At 40.8% G+C, this 18,525-nt stretch overlaps 1 protein-coding gene across 1 annotated transcript in view; it reads right to left on the bottom strand.

Moving 5' to 3' along the window:
- Positions 1-530: 530 nt before the first annotated feature.
- The window catches only part of LOC147114852 (putative Polycomb group protein ASXL3), a 440,803-nt gene continuing 422,808 nt past the window's right edge, over positions 531-18,525 (bottom strand). Inside the window, exon 12 of the mRNA XM_085992855.1 lies at positions 531-9,908. Within this exon, the coding sequence (XP_085848981.1) occupies positions 6,207-9,908 (3,702 nt within the window). The 3' untranslated portion in view covers positions 531-6,206. The remainder of the gene's footprint in view (positions 9,909-18,525) is intronic.

Raw genomic sequence — 18,525 nt, 5'->3', positions numbered from 1 at the left:
CTGTTTTCTGCAAGCATGTATTATTTTGTTTTGTTTTATCAGTTCTGTTCGTGTTTAGTTAATAAAATGTGGGTCTGAATTAGATTGGAATTATTAAGGGTAACAAACCTATTAAATTGTGAAAACACAACTGTCTTTTTCGATCGGGAAAGTTTTAAAAAAATTTACCTGAAGTGACGCAATTGCGTGCGCCTGACAATGTTTCGCTCCACCTTCTTAAAAACCTGCAAAGGAGTTAACCCTTTCTACTGACAGCAGTTTAAGTTCACCAAGCAACAACTTTAGTATTACTGAATGAAATTTAAAGATATTGGACATTATTAAATTTAAGTTTCTTAATTTTAAGCAAATATTTCCCCACAGTGACCTGTTGCCCTTGCCACATCATTATCAGCTCGCACTTCCAACAAGTTATGGCACAATAATGTTCAATTTATTAATAATCAGTGTCTCAGGATGAGAAGAAGTGTCTTCTGAAGTGTTTTAAAGAACCTTTTCCTCTTACTACAAAAGATTCGTTCATACAAATCATCTTTTAGTACATTTTTAATCAGGAAAAATACAGAAAGCACATTCACAAGAATTTTTTAAAAGTTTACGGCCCAGTAGAAAGTCATTTATATGACTCTTAAAACAAAAATATAACACACAATTGTAAAACATAATTCCCTGAATTTATAACAAAATAAACACTTTTGGTTTACTCATGAAGACTGAATAGGACTTGTTCTGTCAGTCAATGATAGGCAATACATGTTAAATAATAGAAATGCACCTAAAAGAAAATCTGCTGCCTCTTTAGAGGACTTTGTAAACCATTTCTGAACATGTGTCACCTGATTCAATTTATCTTTTCTTTGGTAGAAGAACAGAGAAAAGAAAACAGAACAAAATGATTATTTTAGTACATGTGGAATGGTTGTATGAGAGCAGACATTTGAAATCATATTTATCAACATAAATAGAGTCTGGATCAATGAGATCCTATTAATGCAATAATAATTTAAAAGAAAGCATCTGTTTACATAACAACCAGCAACAGTTGATGAATGGTAGAAATAAAAAACCCAGAGATGGCACACAGCGCAAGTACACACCAGTTGAAGGTTATCAGTCACGTCAAAATCTGAGGGCCACAGGTGAACCACTTTTGTTTATCATTTTTATCACTTTAACAGGGTCATAAACCATAATGAAAGTCAAGAAGTAAGAATTACTCAATTTATACATATAATCGTAAAAATCTAAAGCACTAAAGGAGGCTAATTGGCCCATTGTGCCTGTTCTGGCTCTCTGAAACAACTAAAAGTTATCCACTTTGTCCCATTCCCAACACCCTTTATATTTTTCCTTTGCATTAAACTTAGTTTTAAATATTAAGAATATGTGCTGATAGATCTGTATTGAATCAGATATTTGATCACCTTCATAAGCTTTAAATTAATTTCTGAAGTAATTAGAATGGTGCTAGTTACACGAAAAGATTATATATACAAGTAATTCAGTCTTATTTCCTTTTCAAGTTGAAGAAATGGATGCACAGATACATAGTAGCACTTGTACAATTCACAGACTTTGAAGCTAATAATTTATTTAGAATGCAGTATTCCTTTTTGGGTGTTTACTACCTTTTTTTTTTAGAAATCTACTTGTCAATTCCATAACTTAAAAAAAAAACGTCTGTTGATGCGATGGTTCGGAAGCTTCTGAAACTCAAACTCATGGGACCCGGTAGTTGCAGCATTTGACTCAGACAGGAAATCATAAGTTTGAACCCATGCCTCAACTGACATTCAAATTCAATATTTCCTTCATTGAGGGGTTTTGCAATTTTTTTGTAATAGGATGGTACTCGGAATGCTGTGGAATTACAGTGTATTTCCAATAATTCAGTCAATTTTATGCTAAAAATATTTATATCCAATTATTATCCAAAAATTATTTATATGCAATAATTTGAATTAAGCAAAATTGCATCAAATCTCACACTGAAGACTTTAAAATCTAGCTATCTACCATATCTTACTATTATTTTCATTAGATTAATACTGGTCATTGTGTGTTAAATGATACTGTCATCTCACTATTAATCATGGTTAGCAACTTGTGCTTACTGTCATATTTATGGTTCAGAGCACAAGCACTCTTGAGATCTCATTCTGTAATAGTTTCTGAAAGTTTTGTAAAATGTGTTTATTAAAATTTTAGCCATGGATTTCTTTTGCACCAAAACAAGAAAAGCACAAAAACAAATCCACATTAAAAACCCATTTTACAGTACCTTCCTTCTTTTACAAGAGAGACACAATCCTGAGGATAATTGGTGTTGATCTTTTGCTAGGGGCATTTGAGGAACCAAATCTATCTGACTCTACGAACCTTACTAGCACAACGGATGTAATAATAATTATAATCTGGACACTATTTTATTACTTTTGACAAGATAATCATTCATACACACAATCTCTCAGGCAACCATGGATAACAAACCCATGCATTAAAACTGATCACAAGCAACAGAGATACATTTGTAAAGCTGTTCAAAATACCATGGGCAATTGCCAGGCTTCACGTTATATAAGTTAAATTTAGGAAAACTGTTGATACATTCCAAGAACATCGCATTGGATGGTATAAGACAAAGTAGTATATGTTAGCATTGTCAAGGTGATGAGGGTGCTTTCAATTTTGAGAGGCCCTGCAGCACCTTTTAGTCTTGACCAGCAGGTCCAGATACCATTGTTAGCAATAATAGTGACATGTAAGCAAATATTATCCAGCTGAAAAAACATATAAAGGATGGGCTCGTGTGAGCAGAGATAACACCAATCTTGAGTAGTTTACTTCTTGGGTATGTAATTGGTGTTCATAAAAAATGCATTCTACCTGATGAGAAAAGATTAAACTGTCTTTGGTGCATTTCCTCTTGCCTTTCCTGGATCCATGGTACAAGGGAGGCTCCTGTAACTGGATTGGGACATTGATGTATTAAACTACTGTACTAATGTACTGACCCCACTCACTCTAGGTATACTAGATTGGCCTGCTATATGATTGAAGTTTTGAACTCAGTTTAAGTTTTTATAACTTGAATACTGTCAATAAAAATATACTGGAACTATGAAACTACTGAACTCTTCAGCTCTCCTGACAGATCAGTTGATAAGTGCTGAGTCACACAGACCATGATGGTGCTAAGCTTGATCCCTGATCTGTGTCCTGTTAACTGATGTCAGTAAGGGTGGCAGTCGAAGCACTAGATTTGGCCTCAGTGCCCTGAGCTGGAGGGGGGAACATTAACTTGGGTTTCTGATCCTGACTTCTATCTAGTAACCTCTGCTGGAAAGTATGTGCGTAAATAATTGGATGAGATCAGAAATAGACTTTGTTGTGACCCCACACTCCATGCTGGCATTCACAGTCCAGGTCCACCCATGAAGATTGGACAGTTGGAGAACTGTCAGTGTCGTGAAGTCATAATCCAGTTATGAGTTACTCCATTCTGGGGAGGAGGGGAGAAAAGGGATAAAAAAAACTAGAACCTATGTTCGCAATATAGCACTGCAGTCTTTCTACAAATTCTCAATAGCCTTTGAAAATAACCTAATAATTAAAGGTTATTTCCTTCAAAATGGTTTGTGATAGCAGCAAATTAGGTACTATCATATCAGATGAGAAGTGCACTGTTATCTATAAAGATCCTGGAAATTATAAGTAACGTGCTCACTGGTAATCTATTCAGTTCCAAGCTTCCAGTGCTTGTACAAATACGAGCAAACTAGACCAGCAGCACCAATTTCCTGTGATATCTTGTTTCACACCCCTGTGTTCCTGTGCAACACATGGATTTGTTTACACAAGATCAAAACATTTGTGAAATCTGACCATATTGCATTAACTAATATGTATACCGCAAACTACCAATTTAATTAATTCTACATTTGTTGCGTTCACTGCTTACTCTTACAAAGTGCTATCACATGCTGAAGGTGAATCAAAAAGATAACAAATATGGATGGGCAAAGTTAATAGGTATACTATTTTAAATAAAAGCAGACTACTCTATTCCTCTAAAAAATAGTGTAGATGCTGCTTTTTATCCACTTCTACAATTAAAATTTTCCCCCATTTATATGTGTGATACTTGAATGATGTGCCTACTCAAACAAGATTTATACCACTACACTCATTTGGTTGTAACATTCATGCACTGTAACAATATCATTCCCTGTTTTATCTAACATTACCAGAATAATTACAGTACAGTGATACAATTCGGGGCTCAACCAGTCCCAGAAGCAGCTTGTGTAAAATATCAGTGCTTTTAAAAGGATAAAAATTCCCAACACTGATGAAGACTCAGAGACAGAAGTAATTCTATTGTAGTGACAAAACTACACAGAAAAACAATACATCTAAACAAATTCACATTGTGTCTCAGTCCAGATGTGCTAACTTTAAAGATCCTGGTGCAGAATTCATTACAAGACTATAAAATCTACTGTTATAAAACTTAAAAAATAGTGCTAAGATTTAACCATGCTTTCCTTTTATATAGCTTAATATAGTTTCTCTGTTTTAGCTGGCTTTAGTGTTTCAGCACCTGGAGTATGCAAAGGTTGTGCATTCATTATTATGGCACATAATTAACATAATTGTTGATTAGTCTGCTTCTAAGCAATAAAAAATAATGGCAGACCTTTGCAAAAAAAAACCCTGTAGGATTTTGAAATTCTCTGGTAGGATTCACTCCAATCCTACAAAAAAAGTTTAAAAAAATTATATATACCTATCTATAAATGATTAAAATGTGTCTTAAAGAACTATTTGCAAAGTATCTAACATAGGGTGACCATATTTTCTAAACCAAATCCGGGGACACAGGATGGGAGCACAGCAAAGTAGCCAGGACCGAAACTGTAGGTTGCGCAGCATAGCAAGGGATTTTTTTTGTTATTTTGATGCAAACTGAATCTGCAAAAAGCAACGCCAGAACTTTCCGCCTGAATAATTCAGCCGAAGTTCACAGCATCTGCCTGCCACAATCACCGGCTCCTCCCCCTCCTCACAGCCCGACACTCACCCACACCATCCAAGGCCGCGGAGCGTGCTCTGATCCAGCTCTTGGGTCAGCCACATGGCTCGGCTCCAGCCACTGCTCATTAGTCCGATTACTAGCGGCCCCCCATTACTCGTTTGACTCCGGGGTCAAATTCTCTTCAACTGAATTTTACAGGACTTTCCGGGGATTTGGTAGGCGGGGTTGGGGGTTCGGGAGTGGGGGTGGGGGCATGGAGCATGCGTACTGCGGCCACAGAGCGTGATCTCTGCATAAATTAAAGTCCCTCACTGAGTCCACTCCTTCTACTGGCTGAAAACAGGAGATTGACATCCCTCCCACCAATCAGAACCCGCTGCGCCGCACAGCCCCGCCCACTTTATTGACCGACCGCAGGGCAGCTCGGGGTAACATGGCTCCTGATTTGCACCCGTATGTATTCGGGGACGAGTTTCCTGAACCGGGGACTCTTCCAGGGACGTTGTTTGCCTGGGAACACAGTCCCTCATCGGGGGACTGTCCCTGGAAAATGAGACATATGGTCACCCTAATCTAAGAACCCAAGAGAAAGCAGAATACCCTTTCAAAGTAAAGGTTTTTGCATTATATCATATCTAGAATAAAAGACTTCTCATAATTTTTTTGCTCTCCATTTCGTGTTGTTTTTGGGTTGCTCTCTCTAAATTGTTCAATTGCCATCTCACTGAGAAAGCAGACAGACCACTTGCTCTCCTGGCTCTGCCAGTAATGCCCTATAACCTGTTGCTAGGAAGTGAGGGTGGCTCGCCTGCTCTCCTTCCTGGGACCATACTGTGTGGAATTGCTAGCAACAACCCTCTTCCCCTACCAATTCACCGAGAGGTGCTTGACATACCAACATACTGCAATTACCTATAAACATCTAATGCTAACTCTTCAAAAGTAGAATTTGGTAAACATAGGGAACTGCGTTATATTTATTAATCCGGAGTGTTATTGGAGTAAACACTGTAATCTTAGAATTTGGTGACATACAGTAGCACAGTTCTCAAAGGGTTAACATGACACCCTTCAAGATTCTTTAGCATAATCAAGTACTGTATTGATAAAACCTTCCTATTCCTCTACTATGCATCAAATGGAAATAATCCTTTTGGTGAGGCATCCTCTATCGTACTACTAAACAGGCTACACATAATTTTGAAGGCCCTATGCAGTCATCGTGGCAGAAAGCTCCACATCCTTTACACATAATCATGGCTTTAAGCCTGCAAGAGCATTTCAACTCTAGTTCTTCACCACCGCTATTATTAGAAAATTTATGAGCTGGAATGGAAGTGTGCTGGTTAGACAAAGTAATAGCGCTGTTTCCGCTACTTCCCAAAAAACTACCAATGGACTGTTCAATAACAGAAGCGGCTCGTTTCAAATTAGTCCCACTGAAATGTAAAGTGGAATAATTTCCATAGAGTTGCTGCTGCTGCTGTAGAAGTTTCTGAGTAGCAAGCTGCGAAGCTGGTTTACTAGACTCAGAGGGCAGATGAGAAGAAAAGTCAGATTCATTTACTATTTTACCTAAAAAGACATCCATTGTTGGTCCAAAATCCTTTACCTGTTCTTTTGTTTCATAATGAACACTTGAAATATCTTTGAGATCCACTGCACAGCTATGGTTTAGGCCATCATCAACAGAAAACTGCTCCATTTTAATACTACTACAGCTGTCAGTTGTAGCAAGCAAACTCATTCTTTTATTGGTTTCCATAGTAACTGATCCTCGGTTTTGATCAGGAGGCACTTCGCGTTCGCTTAGTGAAGCAAGATGTTTTACAGATTTATTTTGGACAGTTTGTGTTGCTCTGCAGCTGGTATCAGTTTGTTTAATTTTAAGACTGTTTGAAAAAACAGTTTCTGTGCTTTCCTGATCTGTGTCCGCTGATGTATCCACTTGTACTGTCGAGTTAAATGCTGGGCTGCTTCCCTCCAGATGTTGGTTGCATGTTAATGCATTTGGAGTGGCATAGTCTAGTGTGGCTGGTGGGGTAGCTTGCAGTGAGGCTTCTGCTTCAGCCAATCCTCTTAAAGTAATAGACTTTTGGTGAGTGTGCTGTCTCTGTGAGATAGGGGCTGCAACAGTCAAGCTGTCACTGCTGGTCAACAAACTCTGCTCAAAACTACATGCAGGCAAAGGTCTCTTGTGCTCTTTAAGCTCTGGGCTTTCAGCGACTTTGTGCTGAATGAAAGTCTTGTTTATCCACTCCTGTTTAAATAATGTCTGGCGTTCCCCTGATTGATCCTGATCTATGTTGAGTGGAGTCTGTGCCCACATTTTTACTCCTACGGCAGTGAACTGCTTTGCTTGCTTAAACCTACTTTGTGACTGTTCCCCTATTGACTTAACCTGCCTCTTGCTTACTTGCATGTCACGAGTTTTGCACTGAATCTGCCATACTGTTCCCCAAGTATGCCCCTTCGAGGCCTGAGGAATGTTAATGGCGACATCTTTGTCAGCTGCAGTCACTTTGGATTCAACAGAACAACGAGAGGGCAAAGGAAGCCTATTGATTTCAAGCCTGGCACCTGACCGAAGCTGAGGCAGCACTTTCTCCAGAGGCAAGTTGCCTTGCAGCAACTGTGTCACAAGAGGGTTATTGGCTTCGACTGATGAAAGGTGACGATTAGCGCTTCCCGGAGCAGGAATTCTTTCTTGGTTTTCCACAGCTGCTAATGTGAAGGTCTCAGACTGGTTTGTACCAAAAGGTGTTTTAGCGGTTTTTGTTTGCAAATTGCCCACTACTGGAATGATTTGAGGGTGAATTGCATTTTCTGTAGCATCACACTTTTCCTGATACTCTCCTTGTTTAATTTCAGAGCCATGTGCATTAGACAAGTATTTTTCCTTTTGTCTGGACTGGTCAGCTTTGTCCTCGGCAGAAATGCTAAGAGACTCCAATTTTCTTTCTTTTGTGTCTGGGGATTCTTCAGAGTTTGTATAAGTGTCCAATTTGTCACTCTTCACTGTACCATCATCATACTCTTTATGGTTATTCAAGCTGTGGCTTTCGCTATTGTAGCTCACTAGTTCACTGATACTTTGCATTTCTTCAGCAACATGATAACGTGATTTACTTTGGTTTGAGACATTTTGCTCCTGGTCATTACTAACCATTCCTTCCAAATCTGTTGAGTTTTTAACTGTAAAACAATGATGCTGCAGGTCAGTAAGTTCAAACTGTAGACCAGCAGTGTCTGTTGTTTCATGTCGGAGTGTAGGTTCTTGTGAGTCTTTAGAGGGTACCAGTAGACTGGCATTCTCTTGTTCTGCTAGTACCTGGGAATTACTGCTTCTGCCACTGTTTTGTAATCGATTATCACTGTCTGGTTCAGCCCAGTTACTGACAAATTCCTGAGAATGCACTTTATGGTTCAAGGCATTTTCTGTTTTAACCATTTCCGCCTGGGAGTTCATACCAAAATTTGAAAAGTAAGTTCCTAGCATTGTATGTGAATCAGCCACAGTGTAACCCACATGAGGATTAGAGGGTCCTTCAGTACTGATAAGAGGTTTCAAAGAGCTCAACAGCTGGGCACTTGCAGCACCAATGTTTATCTCATTTACTGTAGCAGATCCCAGTTCTAGTGACAGGTCTGCAGAATTTGGGATGGTTGTAACACTGAAGTTGGTTGGCATGTTGATATTGCTGGCAGAATTCAAAACAACAGTATTATCGAAACTCGAAATGTCTGTACTGGCAACACAGCTGGGCAAAGTGGTGTTATCAGCAGAGTGATGCCCAAAGGCATCATCATAGCTATCAGCTTCATTTTCATTACTGCTTAGAATGGTAATGTCATTACCAGAGCTTGGAGTAGAAATGTTATCAGAAGAACTGGCTCTGGTGCAATACCCTGCCAGGACAATACTCTCAGGCGAACATTGCATGGATGTATTATGTGCAGTAAGAGTTTTGGAAACAATGTCTGCAGAACATGGAGAGACTGTATTATTACCAAAATCAGTAGAACTTGGTACAGTAATTTCATTAGTGCAACTTGGCATTGTGTTATTGGCAGCACTGCTTGATACGGAATTCCTGTCAGCACACCTTGGCATGTCAGTACTGTTATCACACTTCTGTTTAGTGATATTGTGAGGATGCTGTTCCTTGACGCTAGAGCTGGGCACAGTAATATTGTTAGTAGAGGTGGACATAACAAAACTAACAGAGCTTGGCACTGCAATATTGTCAGTGCAGTGTAGTATTGCAGCATTATCAACACAGCTGGGTGCTGTGCTACTGTGAGCAGAGTTTGCCACTGCAGCATTATCAGGAGAGTAAGGCATAGCACTATTGGTGGTGTAATCTGACACAGTGACATTATCATCAACTTTTAGCATGGGGGCACTTTCAGTACAGCACGTTATGAAGGTATTTATGTAAGGGATTTGATCTGCTTTAACAGTCTCTTCACTCTTTGAAACACTGGTATCCTGCACATCTCCTACTGCAGCCCTGCCTTGTTTACAAGAGGGCTGATCATCTAATTGCAGTAATTGTGTTCTTGCCTGATGTTTCGCAAGTAACTTTGCCTTTGTTTGTGCTTTAATATCTGCCAATGTTCTGGTCTGTCCTCCAGTTGATCCTGTATTGCCGATCCCGCCATCTCCCACTGTGCCAGCTGCTGCAGCTGCTGCTGCCGCCTCCCTCTGAGCTCTAGCCTGCTGTGCCCTGGCCTTGATATCTGCAAGGGTCCTTGCACCAGTGTTTCTTCCTCCACCTGGCACCGCACTGGAGGATGCCTTTGGACAAATTTGGAAGGATGGCTGACTCTTGATGACAAAAGGAAGTTTGATCCTTGACAAGTGAATCTGTTAAAGAAAAGCACCATAGTTAGATCCATGCAAATGCACTGAGAAATCAGAATAGATCCGTCTATCCCATTATTTGTATTAGATTATTTATTTAAAGAGCATTACAATACTCTTCATTTGCTTACATTTCTTACACAATTTTGGTAATAGAGCAGCAGATTTTCATGTTGCTTAATTTAAAAAATAAAGCTTGGATTCTGGCATTGCTTGAGGAGTTGTTATGGCTATTCTGTAACAAATGCTGTCTACAGGAATATCAATTTTACAGTTAACCCTTCAAGGCTATTCATGTTTTAATTGTCTTTGCTTTCCAGTGTAAACACTCTGATAATTTCTTTAGCTCATGAGATCAAGCACAAAGGGTAGTCAGTAGTTTTGTGTGAAATTTAGATGCTGCTTATTGTAATAGTAACAAGTTAATTTCTGTTTGTGGGAGGGAGAATAAATATGGGAAGCGAAGCCAGGAACAGGTGCATATATGGGGTGATCTTACATCTGCCCGCACCAGCAGGGAGCCTCTCCCACTGAGTCCACAATCAGGTTATGGGTGCACTGTCGACGATTTACCTTTCATTCATTTTAGTGACATTTTGGGAAGAATGGGACTATAAACTCGATGGAAAGACCAGTGAGTTTAACCTCAATAGTAGGGAAATTAATGGAAAGCATCATTAGGGATACTATTAATAGTCACCTAGAATGCCTGGGATTGGTAAGAGATACTCAATCTGGCTTCAAAAAATGGGAGGTCATGTTCCATAAACCTGATCCAGTTTTTTGAAGAAGTCAATCGAAAGATAGATCAGGAAGATGTCAACTACTTAGATTTTGAAAAAGGTTCCAATAAAGTGCCACAAAGTACTTTGTGCTAAAATTAAGTTAATGGTGTCAAGGGTGACATTGTGAGATTTATCATAAATTAACTAAAGGACTGTAGGCATAGGGTGGATTTAAATGGAGCTGCATCCCAGAGGGGTCTGGTCCGAGGTGAGCTGCCTCTGGAGACACATCAGGAGACACTAGCAGCTCAGCTAAATTATTGAAATGAGATCCAAGACCCAATTTTGGGCTGGCTGAGGGAAGAAAGGAGGGCAAGTAATCCAATGGAGGTAGGAGATAGAAATCATCCAAGGACAAGAAGTCACTTTCATTATCACTTTTCTCCCCAGCCTTCGTGAAGGAAAGCAGTTGACCTTTGTTTGGCATTTTCAATAAAGACATGGCTAAGATTGGCAACTGAGTGTGTGACTTCAATGGGAAGTAAAATTGGGAGAAGTATTTAATAGGTGGCACGTTTTACACTATCGGCAAAAGTCAAAATTACCACCAGTGTGTTTAACCTTTTTTCATCACAGCTTAAATGCCTCTTTTAGACACTTATGTTGGGTCTGTACTTATTGCAGGCGCAGGCACAATTACATTTAGTCGGGGAAGTCCCAGAAACCCTGGGGCGGTGTAGAATCATAGAATGGTTACAGCACAGAAGAAGGCCATTTGGCCCGTCGAGCCCGTGCCGGCTCTCTGCAAGAGCACTTCAGCTAGTCCCACTCCCCCGCCCTTTCTTTCAGATACTGATCCAACTCCCTTTTGAAAGCAGTGATTGAGTCTGAATCCACCATCCTTTCAGGTAGTGCATTCCAGATCTTAACCACTCGCTGCATAAAAAAGTTTTTCTTATGTTGCCTTTGGTTCTTTTGCCAATCACCTTAAATCGGTGTCCTCTGGTTCTCGACCCTTCATCTGGATGCCGAGAAACTCCAGTATGATTTGGACAGGTTGGGTGATTGGGCAGAAGCATGGCAAATGCAATATAACGTGGACAAATGCGAGGTTATCCACTTTGGTGTCAAAAACAAGAAGGCAGATTATTATCTGAATGGCAATAGATTGGGAGAAGGGGAAGTGCAACAAGACCTGGGCGTCCTTGTGCACCAGTCGCTGAAGGTAAGCATGCAGGTGCAGCAGGCGGTTAAGAAGGCAAATGGTATGTTGGCCTTCGTAGCGAGAGGGTTTGAGTACAGGAACAAGGATGTCTTGCTGTGTGCAGTTTTGGTCACCTTATCTGAGGAAGGATGTTCTTGCCATGGAGGGAGTGCAGCGAAGATTCAGCAGGCTGATACCTGGGATGGCAGGAATGATGTATGAGGAGAGATTGGGTCGATTGGGCTTGTACTCGCTGGAGTTTAGAAGAATGAGAGGGGATCTCATTGGAACTTATAAAATTCTAACAGGACTAGACAGATTAGATGCAGGAAGGATGTTCCCGATGGTCAGGGAGTCCAGAACCAGGGGTCACAGTCTAAGGATAAGGGGTAAGCCATTTAGGACAGAGATGAGGAGGAATTTCTTCACCCAGAGAGTGGTGAACCTGTGGAATTTTCTACCACAGAAGGCAGTAGAGGCCAATTCATTAAATATATTCAAGAAGGAGTTGGATATATTTCTTAAGGCTAAAGGCATCAAGGGATATGGGGAGAAAGCAGGGACAGGGTACTGAAGTTGGATGATCAGCCATGATCGCATTGAATGGCGGAGCAGGCTCGAGGGGCCGAATGGCCTACTCCTGCTCCTATCTTCTATGTTTCGATGTTTCAACAATGGGAACAGTTTCCCTCTATCTACTCTGTCCAGACTCCTCATGATTTTGAACACCTCCATCAAATCTCCTCTCAATCTTCTCTGCTCCAAGGAAAACAACCCCAGCTTCTCCAGTCTATCAACGTAACTGAAGTCCCTCATTCCTGGAATCATTCTCGTAAATCTTTTCTGCACCTCTATAAGGCCTTCACATCCTTCCTAAAGTGTGGTGCCCAGAATTGGACACAATACTCCAGTTGGGGCTGAACCAGTGTTTTATACAGGATCATCATCATTTCCACGCTTTTGTACTCTATACCTCTATTCATGAAGCCCAGATGCAAGCCTTTTTAACTGCTTTCTCAACCCACCCTGCCACCTTCAATGATTTGTGCACATACCCCTAGGTCTCTCTGTTCGTGCACCCCCTTCTGGGTTGTACCATTTAGTTCTCGCCACATTCTTTCTACCAAAATGTATCACTTCACACTTTTCTGCGTTAAATTTCAGCTGCCATGTGACCACCCATTTCACCAGCCTATCTATGTCTTCCTGAAATCTATCACTCTCCTCCTCACTGTTCATTATACTTCCACGTTTTGTGTCATCTGCAAATTTTGAAATTGTGTCCTGTACACCCACACCTGAGTCAGTAATATATATCAAGAAAAGCTGTGATCCTAGAACCAACCCCTGGGGAACACCACTTTATACCTTCCTCCAGTCCAAAAAACAACCATTCACCACTTCTCTCTGCTTCCTATCACTTAGCTAATTCCATATCCATGCTGCCACTGTTTCTTTGATTCCATGGGCTTCAACTCTGCTGGCAAGCCTATTATGTGGCACTTTGTCGAACACCTTTTGGAAATCCATGTACAGCACATCAACTGAATTATCCTCGTCAACCCTCCGTGTTACCTCATCAAAGAACTCAATTAAGTTAGTTAAACACGATTTGCCTTTAACAAATTCGTGCTGGCTTTCCTTAATTAATCCACACTTGTCCAAGTGACTGCTAATTTTGCCCCTGATTACTGTTTCTAAAAGCATCCCCACTACCGAGGTTAAACTGACTGGCCTGTAATTGCTGGGTTTATCTTTACACCCTTTTTTGAACAATGGTGTAACATTTGCAATTCTCCAGTCCTCTGGCACCACTCCCGTTTCTAAGGAGGATTGCAATATTATGGCCAGTACCTCTGCAACTTCCTTCCTCAATTCCTTCAGCATCCTAGGATGCATCCCATCTGCTCCTGGTGACTTATCTACTTTAAGTACAGCCAGCCTTTCTAATACTGCTATAAAGTATCTCCACTACCTCCTCCTTTACTATGACTATGGCAGCATCCTCTTCCTTGGTGAAGACAGATGCAAAGTACTCGTTTAGTACCTCAGCTATACCCTCTGCCTCCATGCATAGGTCTCCTTTTTGGTTCCTAATTGGCCCCACCCCTCCTCTTACTACCCTTTTACTATTTATATACCGATAGAAGACTTTTGAATTACCTTTTATGTTAGCTGGCATTCTATTCTCATAACTTCTCTTTGCCCTCTTATTTTCTTTTTCACTTCTCCTCTGACCTTTCTATATATAGCCTGATTCTCCGATGTACTTGCAACCTGACATCTCTCATATGTGCTCTTTTTCTGCTTCATCATATTCTCTATCTCTTTCGTCATCCAGGGAGCCCTGACTTTAGTTGCCCTGCCTTTCCCCCGAGTGGGAATGTACCTCGACTGCACCTGAACTATTTCCTCTTTAAAGGCAGCCCATTGTTCCATTACAGTTTTGCCTACCAATCTTTGATTCCAGTTTACCCGGGCCAGATCCATTCTCATCCCACTGAAATTGGCCTTCCCCGGTTAAACATTTTTACTCTAGATTGCTCCCTGTCCTTTTCCATAGCTAATTTAAACCTTTTGATACGATGATCACTGTTCCCTAAATGTTCACCTGCTGACACTTGCTCCACTTGACCTACCTCATTCCCCTTAACCAAATCCAGCAATGCCTCCTTCCTCGTCGGGTTGGAAACATACTGATCAAGAAAGTTCTCCTGAACACATTTCAGAAATTCTTCTCCTTCTCTGCCCTTAATACTATTACAGTCCCAGTTTATATTAGGATAGTTGAAGTCCCCCCATTATTACTACTCTATAGTTCTTGCACCTCTCTGTAATTTCTCTGCAAATTTGCTCCTCCATATCTTCCCCACTATTTGGTGGCCTATAGAATACACCTAGTAGTGTAATGGCACCTCCATTATTTCTTAACTCTAGCCCTATAGATTCTGTCCTTGACCCCTCCAGGACATCCTCCCTCTCCAGCACTGTAACATTCTCCTTGACCAATACTGCCACACCACCTCCTATCTTTCCTGAACACTTTATAACCAGGAATATGTAATACCCTATCCTGCCCTTTTTTGAGCCAGGTCTCAGTTATTGCTACAACATCATATTCCCATGAGGCTATTTGTGCCTGCAGCTCACTTACCTTGTTTACTATGCTTTGTGCGTTCACATACATACACTGTAAACCCATCTTAGACCATCCTGTATTCTCTCTTAGTTTGACCCCCCTAATACCTTACTATTTCTTACTTTAGTGCTCTCTGCCTCTCCCAATCCTTTGAGCACTTTAGTTCCCCTTTCTAATGTTACATCCTGGTGCCCCTCCCTCTGTCAAATTAGTTTAAACCCTCCCCAACAGGGTGTAGTCGGGGTGAAAACCTGATGCAATGGGGTATTTTTGAACTTAGTTGCATGGACGGTAACCTGATGGAATGGATCCCCCACCCAATTTTTATTCCATTGATGTTAGGTTCTACAACGAGCAGGCAATTCGTTGCTCCAGGTTACTACCCAGGCGGCAAAGTTGAAAATTAACCCCATAAGTCTCGATGCTCATTTCCTCTTCACTGGGAGCTCAGCATTCCCCGGGTGGAACAAAAAGGAAAGTCGGCCCTAGTCTGTCAAGATTGAAACATGAATAGTGTGGCACAATGGACAAATACCGAAGGGAAGTCAGACCGTTAATCTTATTAGGAGAGGAGAAGGTGGAGAAAACTGCTGGAGAGAATTGGTAAAGAAAGGAAAATAAATTATTTTTGCATGTGGCATCATACTTTTGAAAAATTATTCTCTCCCTTTACAGACAAAAGAATGATTTGTCAAATGCTTTTTTAAAGAAGACATTTTAAAAGTCATACTTTCTTTTTTAAAAGCTCAGGAGCATGTACTACTTCAGTTTCTCTGCTAATCTGTCACTTTAACAACCAAGACCAACAAAACAGCAAATAGAAAGCAGTTTATCACTTCATGCTGTACACACTGCATGAGAAATCTAAAGAGTAAACAACAAACTGCACAGGAAGATGAAACAGGTACACAAAGTAAACAGAAAAAGAGAGACACAGAAAGAAATCAATAGACATTTACAGAAAAAATAAAGAGGCAGAAAACTGGAGAGACCCAAAGATCACTAATATTAGAAAGAGTAAGTGAGAAGCAGAATCGATCATTTGTTAACCAGCTTGAATCCAGTTGACAAAAGAGGATGGATAACTCAGTTTCTTATACATTTAGACATAGCTAACACTTCATCGAGTTGTCTTGCCAAATCTGGAAAACCAGTTCTTGAATTTCCAAACAGCGGGTGTACAAGCCGCCCTTCACAAACCCCCCACCCCACCATAGGAACTATTCTGTTCAGACCAAAGCTGGTAACAAGGTTAGTGATCAGCTCGGATGATAAAACAGAAGTAGGTCCTCACTGTCTACAAATCAATAACTAGTTATTCAGAATATATTGACAATTGGTAATTGATTCCCATTATACTGTATACCAGAAACTGAAGCAGCTTGTTTTTCCCATGAATTGCATTATGGGTTAGTCTCTTACTCATGTGGTCTAAACTGGTTCTCCAGCAGACCAGTATACAAATTTTTCTTGAATGTGGATGCAGTATATACTTGTAGGCAGATTTCTGGATGCACCTCTCTCGTTGTTTCATATATTTTTTTTAATGTATGATGCTCAGTATCTAAACTATTGCCTTTGGAGCAACAAAATCACAATCAGGGGTAATTTTAACCCCCAAAAATGGGTGGGTTGGGTCGGATGGGATGTAAGAATTTTTAAAATCTCAAACCCGACCCCAAACCGCCTTCAACTTGCCCCCAGGAGGCAGGTTGGCCATTTAAATATTATAATGAGGCTGCGAGCCTCATATTTAACCTGTCTTCCAGGTTTAACCCTGGCTGGGAAACCTGACAGCTAAAGGGAGGTGAGGACTGCTTCGTGGAAAAGATTAAGTGCTTTTAGAGCACTGCTTGTGGGGCAAGAGGAGCAGGAGTGCTTTCTCCCAGCCCACCAAGCTTACCAGCGGACCCCCACAACTCCCATGGGATCGGTGGCCAACACCGCCCCCCACCCCCCCCAACCCCTTCCGGATCAGGTCCCTCCCCAGGGATCGTTTCACCCCCTCAAAGTTCTGGAACCCCCCTCCTCACTCCGACTAACCCAACTGCAGGCTCCCTACCTCCTCCTGGGCTGCGGCCTCCTCTGGAGCATTCCCCGTCCGACAGGGAGCCAAGCCTCTCAATCAGGCTGGCTTCTGGGTGGGGAACCTGCATGAAAAAGAAACACACGATGTGGAGTCAAAACTCCACAGCATGCGGCCAAAATTCCCCTAGCAACCACACCCCCCAACCCCTGTTCACGTGCTATGCCCCAGTAAATATTAGTGCCAAATGTCTCTGACAAAGAAGGCTGTAGAAATACTGAACTATATAAAGCACCACAACATCATTATTGCATACAACATCACTATGATGGACAGAGGCAGTGAATGCTTTTTAAGCTGTGCAATTTTATACAATATAACTGGTGCCAATTGTGTAGAACTGGAACTGAGCATAAAATCATTCCATAACACTCTTGCTCAAGACAGTATAAGCACTGTATAAGTAGAGAATAAAGCATGCTCTGCCATCTCACTGCATTATCCATTGAGCCACCCATCAACATTCCAAAATAACACTTCACTTTGTGTACATTTGTTCTAACTTCATTTTATTCTTTTATATTTTACTTTTTCCTTTGTCTCCACCACCTCAGCAATTCACGCGTTCTTCTGTATCTCATAAATGGGGGTAATTTTCATCTTCACTGCTCAGATGGCAAACTGGTGGAGTGGGTTGCCCACCCATTATAGAACTCGCCTCATTTTCATTCCATTGAGTGCATTAGAATGAAACATGGGCAAGTTCTATAATGGGTGAGTGATGCACTCCACCAGATTATCACCCAAGCAATGAAGATGAAAATTATGGCCTGTGCGTGTATGCCTGTGCATGTATGCATGACGAAGGAGCAGCGCTCCGAAAGCTTGTGATTTCAAATAAAGCTGTTGGACTATAACCTGGTGTTGTGTGACTTCTTACATTTGTCCACCCCAGTCCAACTCCGGCATCTCCACACCATTTTTAAATGCTGTTCATCTGTAATTTCTTCCCATTCTGAAGAGTTACACCTGAAACATTAATTCATCTATTCTCTACACAGATGCTGACTGACCTGCTGAGTGTTTCCAGCATTTTCTACTTTTTTCTTTACAGATTTTCAACATCTGATTTTTTTTTTGCTTTCTGTTTCTTTGTCTTCAGTTTCTTTGAACCATTTGTCTTTGTTCCAAAGCCTTATTTACATTCTTGTGTGGACAGTGTGGGATTAATAACTCCAGTGACAGTTTAGAGTGCAAACTCCTACTTCTTGATATGAAATTGTTATTCTGCTTTGAAGTGGGACAGGATGGATCCAGTTTAGCATGACAGGGTTGTAATTTAATTCTGCCACATTGGACATTCCTGATCTGAACCAAATCAATCTTTTACAAACCTGGAATTGGAGCATAAATACAGGTTTACATTTATTTAATTAGCTACTAAGTGTAAGCAGTACAATTTATTCATTTTGTGCATGCAAAGCCTTGGATCAAATTTTACTAGTCAACCCCAAGGCAATTTGCAG

The sequence above is a fragment of the Somniosus microcephalus genome, chromosome 7, assembly GCF_052327205.1.
Source record: "Somniosus microcephalus isolate GS21.2 chromosome 7, FLI_Smic_1.0, whole genome shotgun sequence".
Classification (NCBI taxonomy): Eukaryota; Metazoa; Chordata; class Chondrichthyes; order Squaliformes; family Somniosidae; genus Somniosus; species Somniosus microcephalus.
The sequence above is the reverse complement of the archived record's forward strand: the minus strand, read 5'-3'. Positions and strand labels throughout refer to the sequence as shown.